This window comes from Hippopotamus amphibius, chromosome 3, assembly GCF_030028045.1.
Source record: "Hippopotamus amphibius kiboko isolate mHipAmp2 chromosome 3, mHipAmp2.hap2, whole genome shotgun sequence".
NCBI classification, from domain to species: domain Eukaryota; kingdom Metazoa; phylum Chordata; class Mammalia; order Artiodactyla; family Hippopotamidae; genus Hippopotamus; species Hippopotamus amphibius.
Window position 1 is genome coordinate 152,306,752 of NC_080188.1, and position 18,848 is coordinate 152,325,599.

The window sequence follows — 18,848 nt, forward strand, 5'->3', positions numbered from 1 at the left end:
GGGGTCAGTTCAGCCGTGTGCCTTGCTCCAGTTTCACAGACGGCTGGTGTGTGATGCAAATCCTCTCCCTCCCCTCCCCCGTGTCAACGACAGCTGCAGCCTTGGGGTTGGGCCATCATTAGCTGCAACAGCTGTGTCTCGGCTCGACCTCCTGGTGGGCAAGAGGTTGGTGCACCTCTTGGTGGCCAGTGGGTGGCCAGCCAATCCCTGCTGCCAATCCCTGCGGCCCCAGTGGAGAGCGTGCACGTGTGTGCCCGGCTTGCAGGCACGTATTTCTAGTGGTTAGGGTGGGGGATGCAGGGGCAAAATGGAATTGGCAAGCTTTCTAGAACAAAAGCTGTAGTTTATGGGGGAGATGGGGGAGGGATGCCTGGCCTTGGGATGGCACCTGAAGTTTTCTGAGGAGCGTGTAATTCATGGAGTCTGCCTAGGGAAACTGAGAGGGAACAGGAGAGATTAGGGGCAGAAGAGGACTGACTTCAGTCTTTTTGGGAATTCTGATTCCTTCCTAGCCCCATAATTGTTAACTATGCTCTGTCTTGAGCCCAGGTCCTCTATGTGCTCTAGGATACTAGAAGATACAGGTAGAGAAGGAGGGAACTCCTGATTGGGGAAGATCCATCTCTGCCCTTAGGAAAGCCGTAGTGTGAGGGGGGAGTTGAAGTCTGAACTCACCTCTTTTTCCTCTCCCCTCTCTCCCTTTCCTCTTTCTGTTTATAAGAACACAGTAGCTGCCCAAGAGCTCAGCCTAAAGCCTGCAGGAGTGGGAAAAGAGGCCTAAGGGGAACGTGGGGGTTTGGGTCATAAAGGATGAGGTTAGAGATGGCCTCTTTCCTTTTCTTCCCCCGCTCTTCTCACTGTCTCAGCCCAGTTCTATGCTATTTCCACTTCTGGGCCTTTGTCTACTGAAGGGGTTTGTAGAATGATTTCTGAGAAACTACCTCCTCTGAGGGTTGACCAGAGGGTCCTGTAATGTACTGAAACTCTTTGAGACACATGGCAGTCAGACTTGCTTGGCTTTCTCTTGTTTTCTATATCTAGTCACCTTTTGTGTGAGTAGAAATGGGTAGCCTTTACATAATGCTTACTCAGTGCCAGACACTGTGCTCAGTGCCTTACATACATTTCCTAATTTAATCCTCAGAACTACCTATGAAGTAGGTACTATTACTATTCCCACTTTACAGATAAAGAAACTGAGGCACAGAGAGGTTAAACAAGTCTCTCGTAGCTTGTATTTGGTGGAGCCAGGATGCAAAGCAAGGCAGTCTCCGAAATCTGTTCCTAACCATTCTGCGGTCTGGCCCCTTGAGTTTGAGTAGTATTTTTCAGACTTTAACATACAAGTAAGTTACCCAGGGATTTTGTTAAAATGTTCTGAATTAGTAGGTCTGAGATGGCGTTTCTAACAAGCACCCAGGAGATGCCAGTGTTGCTGGTACAGGTGGGGAAGGTCCTGTTCCTTAGCCATCTGGTGTGTCTTATTACTACTCCTCTACCCTCCTTCTCTGCTAAGGACTGGGAGCCATCTCCACTGCCTGGGGTGCTGGTCCCGACAGCCACCCCTGCCTTTGACAGTGACCCTGACATCTCTGATGTGGATGAGGATAAGCCAGGGGGTCTGGTGGGCTCCGTGGACGTTGTCTCCCCCAGCAGCCACTCGGATGCCCAGACCCTGGCCATGATGCTGCAGGAGCAGCTGGATGCTATCAACAAGGAGATCAGGTTAGGGCAGGGGTGGAGGGCCTGGGAGGTTCCTTGGAGGACAGAGGCTCTTTGTGTTTGGTCGCTGCAGGAGAGATTCTACGTGTGTTTGCTTGTCTTTTACAGCTGCACCTTAGAGTGCCACAGTCTAGGGACCCCGTGTGGGGCATCAGGCAATGTTCTGGCCCAGTGCCGGGCAGAGAGGGGCAGGATCTCAGACTGACTTCTCAGGCTTCATTTTCTCTCCCAGGGCTTTGGAGGCTGCGTTCCAGAAGCTCCTGCAGCTAAACATAATCACTAAGAGTGTAGTTGCCACATACTAAGGCCAACTCAGAGTGAGAGCTTTTGTCAGTCTTATCACAGTCACTGGGGGAGATGACATTATTTCCATTTTACAGACAAGGAAACAAACCAGAGAGGTTAAGTGATTTGCCCAAAGTGATGCAGGAAGTGGCAGAGCCAGGAATCAAACTCAGGTCTAAACTCAATGCACTGTGTCATGCCTCCTGTTCCTAACGAGGCATCAAACAGAAACCATGGGCAGGGCATGTTATAAGACCTGCACTTTACTCTGCCATTGTAGAGAGTTTATTAGTGTTCATGACATGCAGTAAGGGAAAATCCAAACCAGAGAACATCAGAGCTTTATAGGGCTGTAGGAGTCATCTGGTTCAATGGGTCCCACACTTTTGGATTTCACAGACCAGCTAAGAAGAAAACACTACACACACACATACACACACACACACACACACACACACACACACACACACAGAGAAGGGTAGTAACATTCAACTGCCAACATTCATTCTGCAAAATGAAACATTAAAGATAATTACCATTTCCTATCACAACCATTCTACAAAAGAAAGGATATTTTAACATCCCTAAAGTTGGAAAGTCATGCTCTGAGAATGAAGCTAGGTCCTACTCCTAAAGAATAGTTAGCATCTTTACTTTAGTGTGTGTGCGTGTGTGTGTGAGAGAGAGAGAGAGAGAGTGCATACACACTTTCCTCTCTGAGTGCCTCCCTCATGCACATAACAACATTACCACTATTATTCTAAGTGTTCTGTGGAACAGGGAAAGCTCCATCAGGGATCAGCATCAATTAAAGGTCCTGTGTTTGAGAAATACTGACTTAGACCATTCCTGACAGTGGGTATATTGGGAAACCGAGGCCCTATAGATAGTGGTTTGTCAAGAATTCTGACTTCCAGGAAGGTTTATATTCCACTGACTAAATTGCCTCCTTTCTCAGCAACTGCTTGGTTAAATTAGGAAGTTTTGTTACGTTAGGCCAGTTAACAAGAAAGAGAGGAAATTGTCTAAACTGCAGTGGGACAGAATCAGCTATGCCCACAAGGCCTGGTCTGTCCGTGCAGTGCCCAAAACAGTGGGGTATACATGGGCGTTGCCTTCTACCTGGGGTCACTGGGTGGTGACTGCAGGCAGTGCCCACATCTGCCTCCTGCTGGTCCTCTCTGGCGCTCATGGTGAGGTCCAGTTTTGCCCACCTCCCAGGATGATCCAGGAAGAGAAGGAGTCCACAGAGCTCCGTGCTGAGGAGATTGAGACGCGAGTGACTAGCGGCAGCATGGAGGCCCTAAACCTGACCCAGCTGCGCAAACGTGGTTCCATCCCCACCTCTCTGACTGCCCTGTCCCTGGCCAGCGCATCCCCTCCACTCAGCGGCCTCTCTACACTTAAGCTTACCTCCCGCAGTGCTGCCCAGGACCTGGACCGAATGGGGGTCATGACCTTGGTGAGAGTCTTGGGGCAGTTGATGAACAACCTTGTCATCACTGGGCTCTGCTTTGGGGTTGGCCGAGGGGAGTTGACAAGGCACAGCAAAGCTTGCTCTCTCTCAGTTGGGCCCCAGCATCTTCTTCTCAAGACATATGCAGACCTCAGCATGCCAGGTCACCAGCATGTCCTTCTGGGTCTGGAAAGGGCTGTGTACGAGGGCGAGTCAAAAGTTATCTGCACTCTGGCTGTAGAATTTACTTTAACTTTTAGAAAAGACAAATACATCATTTTTCAACATAATCTCCTTGCTTTTCAATACATTTTGTCCATCTGTCAACAAGCTTTCGTATTCCCTCATTAAAAATGTTTTAGGCTGAGCTGCGAGCTGTGAATACACCGCTATCTTCACTTCATCATCAGAAGTGAATCTTTGTCCTCGTAGGGATGCTTTCAGGGGACCAAGCAGGTGAAAGTCCGATGGAGCAAGATCAGGACTATAGGGAGGATGCTTTAACACCTTGAAATGAAGTTTTTGCAGAGTGTGGACAGGGTGGGCAGAAGTGTGCGGACGTGCATTCTCATGCAAGATCACATCCATTTTTGCTTGCACCACAGTTACAAGTGAACTGATGTAGTGCATTCACACCTGCACAGCAGTGACTGAGGGAAACAGTAGCCTTGAAGGGGAAGTGCTGATAAGACAGTGCGGCCAACAGAAGTTTTAATATAACTGGAATGTGGATAACTTTTGACTCACCCTTGTAGTATCTTCCGTACCTTCTCCCTTGGATAATGCTTAAGAAACTGACCCAATGCCCACACCCCTTTCTCTGTTCCAGAGGTAGCCCTGATTTATTTTTTCAAGCCAGTTTTGCTGTTGTTTTGTTTTGTTGTGATATTCTCCTCAGGCCTGTGTGAGGCACTGAATCCTCTTCTCCTAAGACCACTGGGCTCCCCTTGGGGTAGACGTTCAAGCATCCGAAGGGTAAGTCCAGGCTCACCCTTCACTCTCTCTTCCAGCCCAGTGACTTAAGAAAGCATAGGAGGAAGCTGCTGGTGAGTGCTGCCTGATGACCCAGGTACTACTAGGTTAATTCTCCCAGGCCTTTCCCTTTTGGCTCCTACCCCTGGGCCCTTGAGTCTGAGTCTGATTCTGAGAGGCCCCTAGGGCCTCCCCTCTGCATTTCTCCATGCTTCTCTGCCTGTCTGGGCTGGGTAGGCAGGCCCCAGATCTCTCCCTCTATCCCCTGACAGCTCCACTGTCTGTTCAGTCACCAGTGTCTCGGGAAGAGAACCGAGAGGATAAAGCCACCATAAAATGTGAGACTTCTCCTCCTTCCTCACCCAGGACGCTGCAGCTAGAGAAGCTTGGCCACCCAGCCCTGAGCCAGGACGAAGGCAAGAGGTAAATGGAGCAGACCCCCATATCGAGCCTTTCCATTCCCAAGTTTATCTCGTCCCTCTCTCTGCCTCTGAACAGGCTGCATCTCTCCCATCCCAGGTGTCTGAACATCTCACTTCTCTTTGAAACACCATCAGGGAAGGACATTCCCATGACTCCTTTGGTCACGTGCTCTGATCATACCCCCTTAACTCTCCCAACTCTGACACTTACTGTAAGTTCTTCCTGAAGTCTAACTGCCATCTCTCATGCTATAATTTAAGTATGTTTCTTCTCATTCCACCCGCTCCTGGCTGTCATCCTGTAGTGCTTTGGAGGATCCAGGCAGCAATCCCAGCAGCAGCAACAGCAGCCAGGACTCCTTGCACAAGGGCACCAAGCGCAAGGGCATCAAATCATCCATCGGCCGCCTGTTTGGGAAGAAGGAGAAAGGCAGGCTGATCCAGCCGAGCCGGGATGGAGCCACAGGCCATGGTCTCTGTCTCCTAGTAAATGGGTGCGAGTAGGGGGCAAAAGCAGGAGGGTATCCTTGGATCCAGTCTTCTCTGCCTGCATCCCAGGGGCCAGTGGGCAGAAGCCACAGACACGGAGATTCAGCTCCAGAGAAGCAGTTTTCTGTTAGAGCTATTTCACAATGGGAAGGGCTGCCTCATGAGGTGGTAGCTCCTACCACGAGAAGTGTCAGGCATCAGATAAATGGCTGTTTATTTGGTATGCTGTAGAAGGGGTTCCTGTATTAAGTATTAGATTGACCTCTTCCAATCTGGAGGTTTTCTGATATACTGTGCTCAGGACCTTCAGGAGAAATTTCTTGGTTCTTTCTCTAAGAGAAAGTTCTTAATTCCTAGTATGTCTTGCCTCCAGGACTCAAAATATCATAATGCATAATCATGACTTTGTAGACATTATATTCCAGTGAGCTCTTGGGCAAGAGTAGGATTATTAACATCTCTATGATAATATAAAGTTCCAGCGTGTGCTTGGTGTGTTGTAGGGACACAGTAAATGTCAGCCGTCTTCCTCTCCCTTCCCCTACTCCTTTCCTTTCTTCCTTTCCCTCCCTTCCTCTTTCTCTTTCCTTCATCTATTCAGTTATTTGTTCAACAGATGTTTATTAAGTAACTACTGTAAACAAGGCTTAGTATTAGGTATCAGAGCAACAGTCCATTCCTTCAAGGAACTCAGTTTCTAATAAAAAGGAAAAAATAAAGAGATGATTCCAAAACAATATTAGGATAGCAGTATGCTCTGGGTGCTTCTGGAGCTCAGAGGTCAGCCATGGAGTGGTGGGAGGGACAGGGGCGGCTTTCTCTGCTGGGCACCACCTTGAAAGCCAAGTGGGAATTACCCAAGCCAAGAAGGGGCGGGGGAGGGAAGGGGGTTCTGAGAAAGGCAAAAGTTCATGGGTATGAGTTTTCTATGCAGTTGAGTCTTTTCAGTGTGGGGAGGAAAGTGGGTGGGAGGAGCAGAAGAGGTGGATTTAGACCCTGGGCTGGGGCCAGCTAGTAAGGGCCTTGCAAAATATATTGTGGACCCAGCCACAGATGGGAGGGGGCAGGGCTGAGACGGTCTGGTCTGTGGAAGAGGCATATTGTGTTGAAGCCTTATGATTTCCTACGTTCCCCACACCACATTGGCACCTAAACCTAAGACAGCATCCCAGACTGGTTTCCGGATCGCCAACACCTTCTGCCCTCTGTGCACTTGTGAGCAGTGACCAGGACGTAAATGAATTCTACAGTGCTGCCCCTGCCATGAACTCTGGCTTCAGTTCAGGAGATTCTTAGCAAAAAAGGACAGGGCTCTGCATGTTCCCTTTTGTGATTTGTGCCAGTGAGCAGCCCTGAGAGAGAGGCCCAGGCACACATCTCTGAGGATGCCTGTTTTCCCACCTCCAACCCAGGTCAGGATAATCCTGTCTGAGCCTCAAAGTATGCTCTGGCTCTCTGGGTTTCCTTTGTACCTTGGTTTGGAAGAGGGACAAGTTCAGTCTAGAATTCTGCTGCCTTTAGGGTGTATGGAGCAACTTCCATCCATCTGGCTGACAAATACCTCCAGGGCTGTGGCTCCCAGGGGAAGGCTCTCTGGGCTTGGGGTGACCCACTAGATGCCACTGTGGGACTGCCTGGAGGTAGGGATGTCATGTGGAGGCTCCGGGTATAATGGGTGGTCCCATCAGGCCCTCAGGTTGTCATATGCTGAGGAGCCTCCTGCTGTCTGCTCCCCAGTCCTGGCCCAGGCCAAGGGTGGAGAAGCAGAGGGCCTAGCTGATATGCCATCTCTTCCCTTCTAGTTATGCTAATAGACTCTGAGCTCGGTCTGCAGGAGCCCATGGTGCCTGCCAAGCTGGGGACCCAGGCAGAAAAGGACCGGCGGCTGAAGAAGAAGTAAGAACCACAGGCCAGGCTCTGCCAGGGTGGGATCCAACCCCTCACACACCGTCTTTCCCCTTGACTGCCATGGGACTGAGCTCAGCAAGGCCCTTTCTGAACTGAGTTGACCTGGTCTAAGTGGGCACAGCGGGGGCTGGGAGATTGTTCTTAGGATGACCCAAGTGAGAAGGAGACAAGGGTGCTATGGGAGAATGACCCAGCACCTGGGGATCTCTGGCAGAGCAGACTAAAATGTCTATGTTTCAGGCTATGTGCAAAGAAAGTGAGAGCCCTCAGCTCTGGGAATGGAGAGGTGTTGCTGCCTCATGCCTTGGTGTCACGCTGCTGCAGGCATAGAGCAGGGGTTGCAGCCCAATGGTGGGGAGCAGGGGTAGTGGGAGTCCAACTCTTGGCACAGCCCATGGTCCCTGGGAGCAAGCATGGTTGAGAAAGAAGGAAGGACTAGTAAGTCTGTTGTTCCTCTTCCTGCAAGACACCAACTGCTTGAAGATGCCCGCAGAAAAGGAATGCCCTTTGCCCAGTGGGACGGCCCTACTGTGGTCTCCTGGCTAGAGGTAAACCTGGGCAAAAGGAGTCTAAGTCTACTTAGGGGTCCGGTGGGAAGGATGTGTGGATTGGGACAAGGACTCCTTGGGCAAAGGGGTGGTATTCCTAGAATTTTCCCAGCATGTTTCTGCCCTGCCAGGTGCACAGTGCCATACCTAGCACTTAGCCACCACCCCCCTTCCCTAAACACACACACCAGTTTCTTTGGAGGACAGAATCTATGCTATGTACGGAGGCCTCTCGGGTAGCTACGTCTGGATAAGGGGAACTGATCATCACTGAGCCATAAGACTTTCACAGGCGGTTTCATTTCATAGCTGCTCCCAAGAGCTGATCACCCATGCAATGTTGGTAAAATCCCTTCACCTTCCCAGGCCTCAGATTTTTTATCTATAAAATGGGAAAAAGAGGCATTTGATGATAGTCATTTTCACATTTCTAAATTCCTCTGCTCTGCATTTGCTGTTCTGAGACCATGGATGAGGCCTAGCCCTTGCACCTCAGTATTGCCAAACTCTTACTGTGGAGCCCAGATCTTGGGGAAGGGGCTGAATTTACCCTCTGTGCCCCCATATCTGCAGCTCTGGGTGGGGATGCCTGCTTGGTATGTGGCAGCCTGCCGGGCCAACGTCAAGAGTGGTGCCATCATGTCGGCCCTGTCAGACACAGAAATCCAGCGGGAAATTGGCATCAGCAATGCCCTGCACAGGCTCAAGCTCCGGCTGGCCATCCAGGAGATGGTGTCGCTGACCAGCCCCTCTGCCCCGCCCACCTCCAGGACTGTGAGTGGCCTCTCCCTCACCCAGGACATTTTCAGAAGCCCCAGAATAGTGTTTACAAAGTCTCACATTGGTCACTGGGAAGATGGTAGCATTGAGTCCTGCCCCTTACTTCCCATCCTCCCAAGGGGTTCCACCTGGTCTCCAAGAGGAGGTAATGTTGATTCTAGCAGGATCCCAGCAGGCCTAGTTCCCTGCCTCCCACACACCACACATGAGCTTCATCTTCCCATACCTACTCGCCAATAATTCTAGATCTTTGGGCAGAGTTTCCAAAGATGGGATTTCTGGGTTCCATGTTTTTGCCAGACTGGGGAAACAGAGGGTTTAGGGCATTTGTAAATTCTGGTCCTCCAACCTCTCCACAAGAATGTCAACCTCTCCATGGACCCCAGGGTAAAATCTTTCACTGTAGTCTATGACTGAGGTCAGCCCTTATTCCAAATTCACACCATTTATTCATATTCATTCAGAAAACATTTGTTGAGTAATTCTATGTGCCAGGCAGTGTGCTAAACAGTGCAGACATGGTGATGAAAGAGAGTTGCTCAGAGCTAGGCAGTGTGTAGAATTCTGGACTGGGCCTGTGGGAAGACTCAGGGGAAGGAAACTATATCCTTGTCTTTGGGTCTCCTCACCTGATGGGGAGCCTAGGGACCCACGTACAGGACCAGCTAGCTTTTCTCTCTGCCTACAGTCTTCTGGGAATGTCTGGGTCACCCATGAAGAGATGGAAACTCTGGCAACGTCCACAAAAACAGTGAGTCTGGCCCTGGGCCCTGGGCCTGGGATTGGGGCAGATGACTTGCACAAGGATGAGGAGAAGGTTGTGGGAAGTCAAAAGGGGTTGCAGCTGATCTAGTGTGAGATTGGTATCCCTGATGTGTGATGGGGTTCTGTTCTCAGGGTGGTGGATTGATGGGAAAGAAGTGAGAATGGAAACAGTTTGTGTGTGTGTGTGGGGGGGTCCGTTCCAGGGGTCACAAGCCACTGGTATACTGCAGTGAAGAAGAGCAAGGCTTGGGAGCATTTTACCCTGCTGTAGGCAAGACGCCACAGAGTCCTTGCCCTTGTGCTTGATCCTTGGTGGAGGAACAGGGAGGGTTGGGAGGACCTGGCACCTTGCCTGGCTGTGTTTCTGCCACACACTCATTTGATCCCCTCTCACTGCAAACACAGGCACATGCACCGGCCTTCTGTGCTCTCTTAACCTTTCCAACAAGCTTCCCCTAGCCACCCATCCAGCTACTAGGGTGCCTGCTCCTTCTTCTTGATGGAACCTTGGGTGGAGGTTGCCAGGTTTCTTGACTTTGCCTGTTTCCCCCTGACATGCTGCACTCATTCCTAGGACAGTGAGGAGGGCAGCTGGGCTCAGGTAAGACCTCTCCCCTTGTCCAGAACCAACTCTCAGCAGTTTGGGGTAGTGTTCTCCCAGCAGGTTCACTCCCCGACGGGACGCTCCGAGCCCCAGTCTTCTTTTAGGTCCCTCTTTTTTTTTTTTTTTTTTTTTTTTTTTTTGTTTTGTTTTTGTTTTGTTTGGCACACGGGCTTAGTTGCTCCGAGGCATGTGGGATCTTCCTGGAGCAGGGATCGAACCTGTGTCCCCTGCATTGGCAGGCGGATTCTTAACCACTGCGCCACCTAGGAAGCCCCTAGGTCCCTCTTCACACGAAGAGTCCTGGGCAGAGATTCTCTCCTCCACTGAAGCCACCCCCTCCTTCCTTCCTCATTCCCCTTTAGCTACTTTTGGTTTTTCACCATAGCAGGTGAGGAGCTTTGGAGGGCTATGCTCCCAGCATGCCTGCCTCTTCCCCTCAGTTTGACCCTCTTCCCAGGAGTAATGAGACTTAGATTAGTATGAATCCTTTTCCTCTTCCTGTCCCTCTCAGGGGTACCCCCGATGAGTTGAGCAAAGGGCTTTCATTCATTCACTTGGTGAGCAAGGATTTATTGAGCAGCTACTAGGTATTAGACATTTCTGTGCTCTCTGGATACAGAAGTGAGCAAACTTAGCTCGCGTGGGGCTTATATTCTAGGCGAGAGACAGACAGTAAACACACAAATAAATGGACAGGATGTCAGATAGATATGTGCCATGAATAAAAATGAAGCACGGAGCAGCACTGTTTATACTTGTACAACCGCATCAACAGGAGACCGGACAGGTCAGTTATAGTATATTCTCACAGTAAAACACTATTCAGCAGAGGAAATGGATGACTCAGACATATGATGTAAAGTGAAAAGTGTAAGTCCCCAAAGATTTTCTGTTAAAATTCAAAAACAAGCAAATTTAATCATATTGTTTAGAGAAATATACATCCGTGACTGTAAGAACCGTGAAACATGTTTTCAAGCAGGGGAATGATGGGCAGAAAACTCAGCATGGTGGTTACCTTTAGAGGAGCAGTAGAGCATAAGATGGGGAAGAAGAGCATAAGGATAAATGCAACAGTGTGGATAACGTGCATGGTGTCCAGATATGTTAACTGTTTTTATGCTTAATAATGAACATATGCCACACATATTTTATATGTACCAATTATTTTATTTTATTTATTTATTTATTTATTTATTTTTTGGGGGGGTACACCAGGTTCAATCATCCGTTTTTATACACATATCCCCATCTTCCCTCCCTTCCTTGACGCCCCCCCCCAAGCCCCCCCCACCCTCCCCGCCCCAGTCCTCAAAGGCATCTTCCATCCTCGAGTTGGACTCCCTTTGTTATACAACAACTTCCCACTGACTATTTTACAGTTGGTAGTTTATATATGTCTGTGTTACTCTCTCGCTTCGTCTCAATTATTTTATTTTAAAAGATAAAATAAAATTTTCAATTCTAAAGAAGAATCAAGTTGGGTAAGGAAAGAGAGTGATGGAGGGTTGCCATTAAAATTCTTTTTAAGGATAGGAAAAAAAGACAAAGACAAAGAAAAAAATTCCTTTTTAAGGATAGATGGTTAGGAAGGTCCCTGCCCTCGAGGCAGGAGGCAATGACTAACTGGAGCAGGCCTGTCAGAATCAGACTGGGTGGGGGGTGGTGCACACGGGGTGTGCTGTGCGTGGGGAGGCAGCACGCAGAGGACCTCGAGAACGTCTGGAGAGACGACCAAGCCTTACAGAAGAGCACTGGCTCTTCAGGCACAGTTCCCCTTACTTCATTTCTTTTCGCATCTTTAGCCAAACGTAACTCTCTTGTGGACTGTGTGAGGCCAGTTTCCCAAGTGAGACTGACTGTCTTTGCCACTCTGCAGGTCCTCTGTAATGCAGCCTGTCCCCTGGGCTCAGCAGGCTTGAGGCTGACTGAACATCAGGAAGGGAAGGCTGCCTTTCAGCACCACAAATGCACTTCAGAGTTGATGGAGAGGATTTCCTACTATTTGCTGCCTAGATAGTTGCTTTTGTTTATTAGTGTAGATAATTGATCAGTGAGTGGAAATATATCATTTCAGGATCTTAAAAAGTTCCATGTAAAATCCCCACCTCCCGCTTCTACCGGCCCTTCAGTGAAAGTAAGCTGAAATTTTATTGAACTTCCATGGAGGTTGGAGTAAGATTTCGCTCAGCGATATGCTAGCTGCAACCTGCCAGCACTGCCTTTGCCCCTAGCCTCCTCCATCTCATTCCCCAGACCCTGGCCTATGGGGACATGAACCACGAGTGGATTGGGAACCAGTGGCTGCCCAGCCTGGGACTCCCCCAGTACCGCAGCTACTTCATGGAATGCCTTGTAGACGCTCGCATGCTGGATCACCTCACCAAGAAGGACCTGCGGGTCCACCTGAAGATGGTGGACAGCTTCCACCGGTGAGCCAGGCGGGAGCCCGGGGCCACCTCCTGACACAGGTCTCCCCCAACTCTGGGGGTCTGTCTCCAGGAATAGAGGTGCTTCCATCTCTTTCTTTGCCTGTCTGGGTGGTAACAGGTATCCCTTTGGGGAAAGACACATCTTTGTCTCCCCTGCAATTTGAGGGTTTAGTCCTCTCACCTCCAACCCTTAAGACACAGTCATTTCTCTTTAGCTTCACTTGGAAAAATTCCCCCCAGGTATGAATTTTATTTCCTATTTATTAAGTCATTGGGCTTGCTGAATTCTCTACATTTATCCTTGAAGACTCACACTGAATGCAGCATCTATTTTTGGTGTCTAATTCCTTATAAGATGAGAGGAAAATTCTTTCTGGACCCTTGCCCTGCCAACATCTCAGATCTGAGCCTCTCAGCTTTAAACACACATGCTTTGGTACAGGAAATCATCCAGTGTTTTCCTCCTCTTTATTGAAAAGATCTTCTGTGTGAAAGTATCTGCAGTGGAGGTCACAAACTGGTAGGCTGAGGGCAGAATTTGGCTCACAGAGGTATTTTGTTTGGCCTACATTGTATTTTTAAAATTATGACTTTAGTTGCTGATATTTAAGTACTAGGAAATGTTACACAAAATTCTGGATGTCTGGCTTCTCTTGGAGAACAGAAATGGCTATAGACACATCCCAGCATGGAAACAACCACCTGGAGCTAGGGAGGCATCCCTCCTAAGACATAGGTGTTCTCCAGGTCCTGCCAGCCCCTCCAGCCTGCTTCACTCATTTGAAATACCTGCTTGACCCCAGTCAGCATGTGGGTTGGAGAGTAAAACAGTTGTTAATGGTTCCAGGAGATGACCGTTATTAGGAAGGAAGTCCTTTTTAACATCCAACTTCAAATCACCCAGGCTGCTATTTGAGCCAGGTGCTTTGCCTTGAGTAGTTAGTATGACAAAGAGTGGAGCTGGGAGTGTGTGGCTTTTCAAGGTTCTTTTAGGGCTCTGCAGGTGTCCCTTGGCCTCTCCAACTCATAAACAACAGAAAGTTATATTTGGAAGGGATCTAGTTAGCCTCTATATTTTATGAGTGAGGAAACTGAGGCATAGGAATGAGCAGCAGCCTGAGGTCACTCAGGGATGCTAGCAGAATGACTGACTCTTGCTAGTTCTCTTGCCACCACACTGCAGAGCCTCCTATGCTGGAATCCCCAGCTGTGTCTGCCCTCAGCACCACCCCTCCCTCACCACTGGGGCTGAAAGGGAATCTTTTGTCTCTGTCAGTCTGGGGGCTGCCAGGCCCAGCTGCACCTGTTCCCTCCTCAGTGATTGATAGGGCTGGGGAGAGAAGGGCAGTTCCCCACCAAGCTGAGATGTGCCTGGGCTGCTAGAGGATCAGGCAGCCCAGCCCTATCCAGTATTAGGGAAGTCCTTCCCCGGCCCTTTGCCCAGGAGAGACTCTCAGCCTATACACATGGTTCCAGATTCAGCTCTAAATCTTGGGTACTTCAGAGTTTCTAAAGTATTTCCAAATTCTTTACCTCAATTGTGTATATAACTGCTTTTATTCCACTTAATATTTCATAAGTATCTTCTTATATCTTTAAAAATTCCTTTAAATCATAATTGTTTAACGATGAGAAAGGGGTATTTAAAAACTCTCCTTTCACAGATAGGGAAAACAAGTCCAATAGAGACTGAGTTTCACCAGCTCACCCAGCCAAGTCGTTACAGAACGGGGCCAGCATCCTTCTTTCTTGACACCCCACTCAGAGCTCTTTTCCTTAGACCATAGTGTTCTATTGAGCAGGTTTCCATGAGAATCTCCTATTTTGATAGGAGAATAAGCACACACAATAATCAGCAATGTCCTCCTAAAAGTGGTACCACTACTGAGTGCCTCTGATGTTGCAGGGGCTGGGCTAAGCCCTTTCATACAGGATCACCTTTAATGCTCACAGTAACTCCACAGGAAAGGTATGACCCCCATCTCACATATGCTGAGTGCCACTCAGCTGGAAAGTGGCACAGCTGGCATTCAGACCCAGGTTGATCTGACCTTAAGGCCTTTATATTTTTGCTAAGCTATGCAACAGCTTTGAAAGTCATAGGTACTGAACTGAAAATTGTAGGAAGTGAGATTGAAATTAGACAGAGGCATTTCCAGTTAGGAGGAGGTATGTATGCATCTGCCCCCTCCAGGGAACCAAGGCTTAAACCAGGGGCCTTGAGCCAGAAAAGAGTTCCTAGAAGTGGTGTCTCTTAGCTATAAGGGTTTGTTCTAGGCAGATGGGCTACCTGGGTAGAACTGAGGGGAGAGAAGTAGGGAGCAGTCAAGCATAATTTAATATCACGAAGCAGTGGCCTCAGTGATAGAGTCGAAAAGCAGTTGGAGTTGGGAGAGACCCTCTATTCTGTTCCTCCACTTTGTAGATGACAAAACTCAGAAAGGCTGAATGACAGAGTAGTGTTCAAGTTTAAAGAAGAACACTTCAGGGAAAGCTGCCCAGGATGGAATGAGCTGCATCAAGAGGTAGTGAGTTCCCCGTCACCAGAGGTGTTCAGGCACAGGTGTTCATAATACTCAGAAGGATGCTACAGAGGTGACTCCTGCCTTAGGTGGGGAGCTTGGACTGATAGCCTGTGGGGTCCCTTCTAATCTACAGGTTCTTTGGTTCGTGGTCTGGCTTAGTAATTATTTATTGAGTGCTTACTATGCACCTGGTACAGTTTAAAGTACTTTTAGTACTTTATGTGAATTATTTCATGTCATTCATTTAGCATTTATGGTGTTTACATTCATGGAATGTGTCAGGCACCATTGTAGGGGTTTGAGATACATCAGTGAACAAAACAAAGCTCCTTGTCCTTATGGGAGCTTACATTGTAACTGGGAGAAACAGACAAGGAATTTAAATATATAAAATGTTAATAGATAAAAGGTGGTAGGAAAAAAAATTAGACCAGAGAAAGGGGAATTGGGGAATGTGGGCTGGGGGTGGTGCTCATGATGTTGCAGTTTTAAATCAGGTGGACAGGTAACTGTTGAGTTTAAAATATAACATTTGAGCAAAAATTTAAAGGAGACAAGGGGGTGAGCCATGCAGCAGACTAGGGGGCAGGAAGCAGGGGTGTTCCAGGCAGAAGGAGCAGCCACTGCAAAGGCCCCAAGGCACACAGGCCAAGTGTGCCTTCCGTGTTTGATGAATAGCAGAGCTGTCAGTATAGGGGCAGATCATGTATCATATTGTAGGCCATTATAAGGACTCTGAGTGAAATGGGGACACAAAGAATATCTGTAGGGTTCTTTTGTCATTCCAGTGCCTGGAGAGGGAGGGACATGTTGCTATCATTCAAAGAACTCCTTTGTCAATCAGGCCCACACCCTGGCTGAGAGGGAGGACTTGGGCTAGGCAGAGAGAGGGAAGTGGCCTTGGGATGGATCATGTCTAAGCCCTGGGGGAAGGAGGAGAAGGAGTGGGCTGGGATGCTCTTTGTGCTGGAGGATGTAGGTTTTGATGTGCTGTGGCTGGTGCTGGATATGGGGCAGATATGGCCGAAACATGGCCCCACTGAGGCTCTGGCTCAGGGGGGCTGTGTGCCTGCAGAACCAGTCTTCAGTATGGCATCATGTGTCTGAAGAGGCTGAATTATGACCGGAAGGAGCTGGAGAAGAGGCGGGAGGAAAGCCAGCATGAGATCAAGGGTAAGCTTGTCAGGCTCAGTGGAGCCTCCTCAAAAGGTTGTGGGAGCAGCCTTCAGGGAGCAGGGTCCTGCCTCACTGATCCCTGCCTTGGGCTGAGTGAAGGGAGAAGAGGCTTTCTGTGCCACAGGGAATCTCCAAATCTGAGAGGGAAGACACAGCCCTTAGGGAGCAGGGAGCTCCCAGTCTGATGAGGGAGACACAATCCATGCCCAAAGGATGCTGCCATCTGGTGCAGGAGAAATGGCCCCTGCCCAATCAACGGCAACATCCCCCTCCCCCACACATCAGACAATGGCCACCAACTAGACAAATGCTATGATTCCCTATAGGGATAGTACTATAGACTGGTGTGAGAAAGTGCTCATGAATCTTGGTGATCTGGGTGGGGTTGAACAGGAAAGAAAGGCAAGTCTTAGAAGAGACCTTGAAGGTAGAAAGAATAAGAAGAGGGCCATTCCCACCTGGAGGCAAGGGAAGACTGGTACAGGGGCTCTGGGGAGAAATCCTATTGGCCTGACCCTGAGTCCTGCAGGTTGGCAAGAATCGAGTGGTATGGGGCTGGTTCTCCAAGAGCCCAGGTGCCAGGGAGGACAGAAAGATATGGAAAGTTGGGGGGGGGGGGGGTAGGGGTGGGTAGCAGCCAAGAGAACAGAGTGGACTGGTGCTCTGGGTCTAGGGACCTCTATTTCTGTCCCTGGAGGGTCCTTGGCCAAACATGTCTTTTTGCGCTCCTTTTCTTCCCCTGCTCTTCAGATGTGCTGGTCTGGACCAACGACCAGGTGGTTCATTGGGTCCAGTCTATTGGGCTCCGGGACTATGCAGGAAACCTGCATGAGAGTGGTGTGCACGGTGCTCTACTGGCCCTGGACGAGAACTTCGACCACAACACATTGGCCCTGGTCCTCCAAATTCCCACGCAGAATACCCAGGTGGGCATTCTTGTCATCAGTCTCAACCTTGATCTCTCCCTTTCCTCCACTCTCTTGCTCTCTCTCCCTTTGATATGCACGAGTTTATGAACTGGTGGTAGGCTTTTTGGAGGCCTGTCTTAGAGGGGATCACAAATGTCCTCAAACCTCCAAGTGGTCCCTGTGCATAACCAAACCCAGTAGGAAAGACGTGTCCTTCACATACAGATCGTGCCCAGCTCAGGCCTGGAATACTGTGTGAATCCCCACACTGCTCTTTCCAGCTGCGACTTTTCCTCTGCTTGCTTTTCTGACCTGACTATTCATAGAGGAAAACTAGCCCTGGGGCCCAGAAGGACCAGAGAACCCATATCTCCTTTCTTTCCCTGGGGATCTACTCCTGGGTCCATAGGTTTAAGAAAGCTAACTATACCAAATAACACAGCCCAGAGCTTCTCCATGCTAGGGCTTTGTCTCCCTGTCAACAGCTCAAAAGATTAGACATCTCCTTGCATTACATTTCATAATTATTATGGAGCTGTCATCTAAGAATATATCTAAATTCTCTTGAACCTATTTATATGTTTGGCCTTTTTAACTTCCTGTGGGTAATGGACTCTAGAATTACTACCTGTTGTGTAAAGTACTTCCTAATTTTATTTGTCCTAAATGTACCCACAGTGGACTCCCCCTGGGGAAGAGAATTGCCTCATTGTAATTGTCTATGATTTGGTATGGATGTTTGTATTGGACTAGTTCTCACCTTCTTTGATTTCATAAACTCCGTGTTGCTTCTGGGTCCGAGCCTTTGTCTCTCCAGACAGAGTGGTCTTAATTCTTTTAGCCTTTCCTCATATAGACTTGTCTCCATGCCCTGATCATTTTAGCTGCCCTTGTCTGGACTGTGTGCAGCTGTCAGATCTCTTTTGAAATTCAGCCACCAGAGCTGCACAAGCTATTCTGGGAACAGACGAGTTTTTGCTTGTGTGAGGGTAGGGCTGAGTTGTCTTGTAATTTTGGGTGGTGGGTTGGCCTTTGAGGGGTGATGGCAGCACACAGGGCCAGGGTGTCCTACAGGCTCTTTGCAGTGACCCATCCCAAAGAGTCAGAATGGATAGCATTGATTCCCCTCGTTCTCTAGGAAGAGCTGAGATTTCCCCAAAGATGAAATTTTTCTATGCTTGCCCACCTCCAACCTCATCGGCTGCTTTCTTGCCCATTCACACAACTTTGTGAAACGTTTCTGAAGTTTGTAAATGTCATAGTCACCTTTCACTACCCAAAGGAACAGTGTAATCTGGATACTTGAAAATTAATTATGCTTCTCCTTTCTGATCACTTATAAAAATACTATGTTCCCAATACCAACAAAGACTGTCCTTACAGAATTCTATGGTTAATATTTTCTACCCAGAAATGGGCTTGTTTTTCTCTCGTTTCCTGTCTCTAAATACATCCAGTTTTTGTGGGTAGCAGCACATCTGTAAACAGTAGCAAGGCTACCTCTCTGTTGCTCTCTAGCTGTTCTTATTTTTCTGACCTATTCGTTTAGCTTAGCTAAGTAGGGGAAGTAGGATCTGACCCAATATGGAACCCTTCATTAAAAATGGTTAAAAATATTTGGTGGCAATTTGGAAAACTTTCTTGTTCCTAGCATTTCTCAAATCTCCTAGTGAGAAATTACTGGGAGGCCTAGAGAAGGCCTTTATGCCCCACTCAGCCCAAGGGCCACCAATATCCATGACTGAGCAGTCTTCCTAAGTTAAATTTTTGATGTGGAATCTTATAAAATACATTTATATGATCTAAATAAGTTAAATCTTCATTGTCCATGGTCAACATGCTAATTTACGCCCACA

General features: G+C 48.5%; 1 protein-coding gene across 12 annotated transcripts in view; it reads left to right on the forward strand.

The window, feature by feature from the left end:
- PPFIA4 (PTPRF interacting protein alpha 4) overlaps positions 1-18,848 on the forward strand; it is a 123,804-nt gene that overhangs the window by 23,594 nt on the left and 81,362 nt on the right. For 5 of the 12 annotated variants that reach the window (XM_057728355.1, XM_057728359.1, XM_057728358.1 and 2 more), the window contains exons 15-27: positions 32-265; positions 1,517-1,725; positions 3,229-3,469; positions 4,474-4,509; positions 4,725-4,858; positions 5,163-5,329; positions 7,149-7,242; positions 7,721-7,802; positions 8,376-8,576; positions 9,271-9,333; positions 12,208-12,383; positions 15,984-16,081; positions 16,835-17,010. In XM_057728355.1, the coding sequence (XP_057584338.1) occupies positions 32-265; positions 1,517-1,725; positions 3,229-3,469; positions 4,474-4,509; positions 4,725-4,858; positions 5,163-5,329; positions 7,149-7,242; positions 7,721-7,802; positions 8,376-8,576; positions 9,271-9,333; positions 12,208-12,383; positions 15,984-16,081; positions 16,835-17,010 (1,911 nt within the window). Of the gene's footprint in view, positions 1-31; positions 266-1,516; positions 1,726-3,228; positions 3,470-4,473; positions 4,510-4,724; positions 4,859-5,162; positions 5,330-7,148; positions 7,243-7,720; positions 7,803-8,375; positions 8,577-9,270; positions 9,334-12,207; positions 12,384-15,925; positions 16,082-16,834; positions 17,011-18,848 lie in introns of those variants that run through there. The other 7 variants (XM_057728360.1, XM_057728361.1, XM_057728362.1 and 4 more) reach the window with 4 other exon arrangements.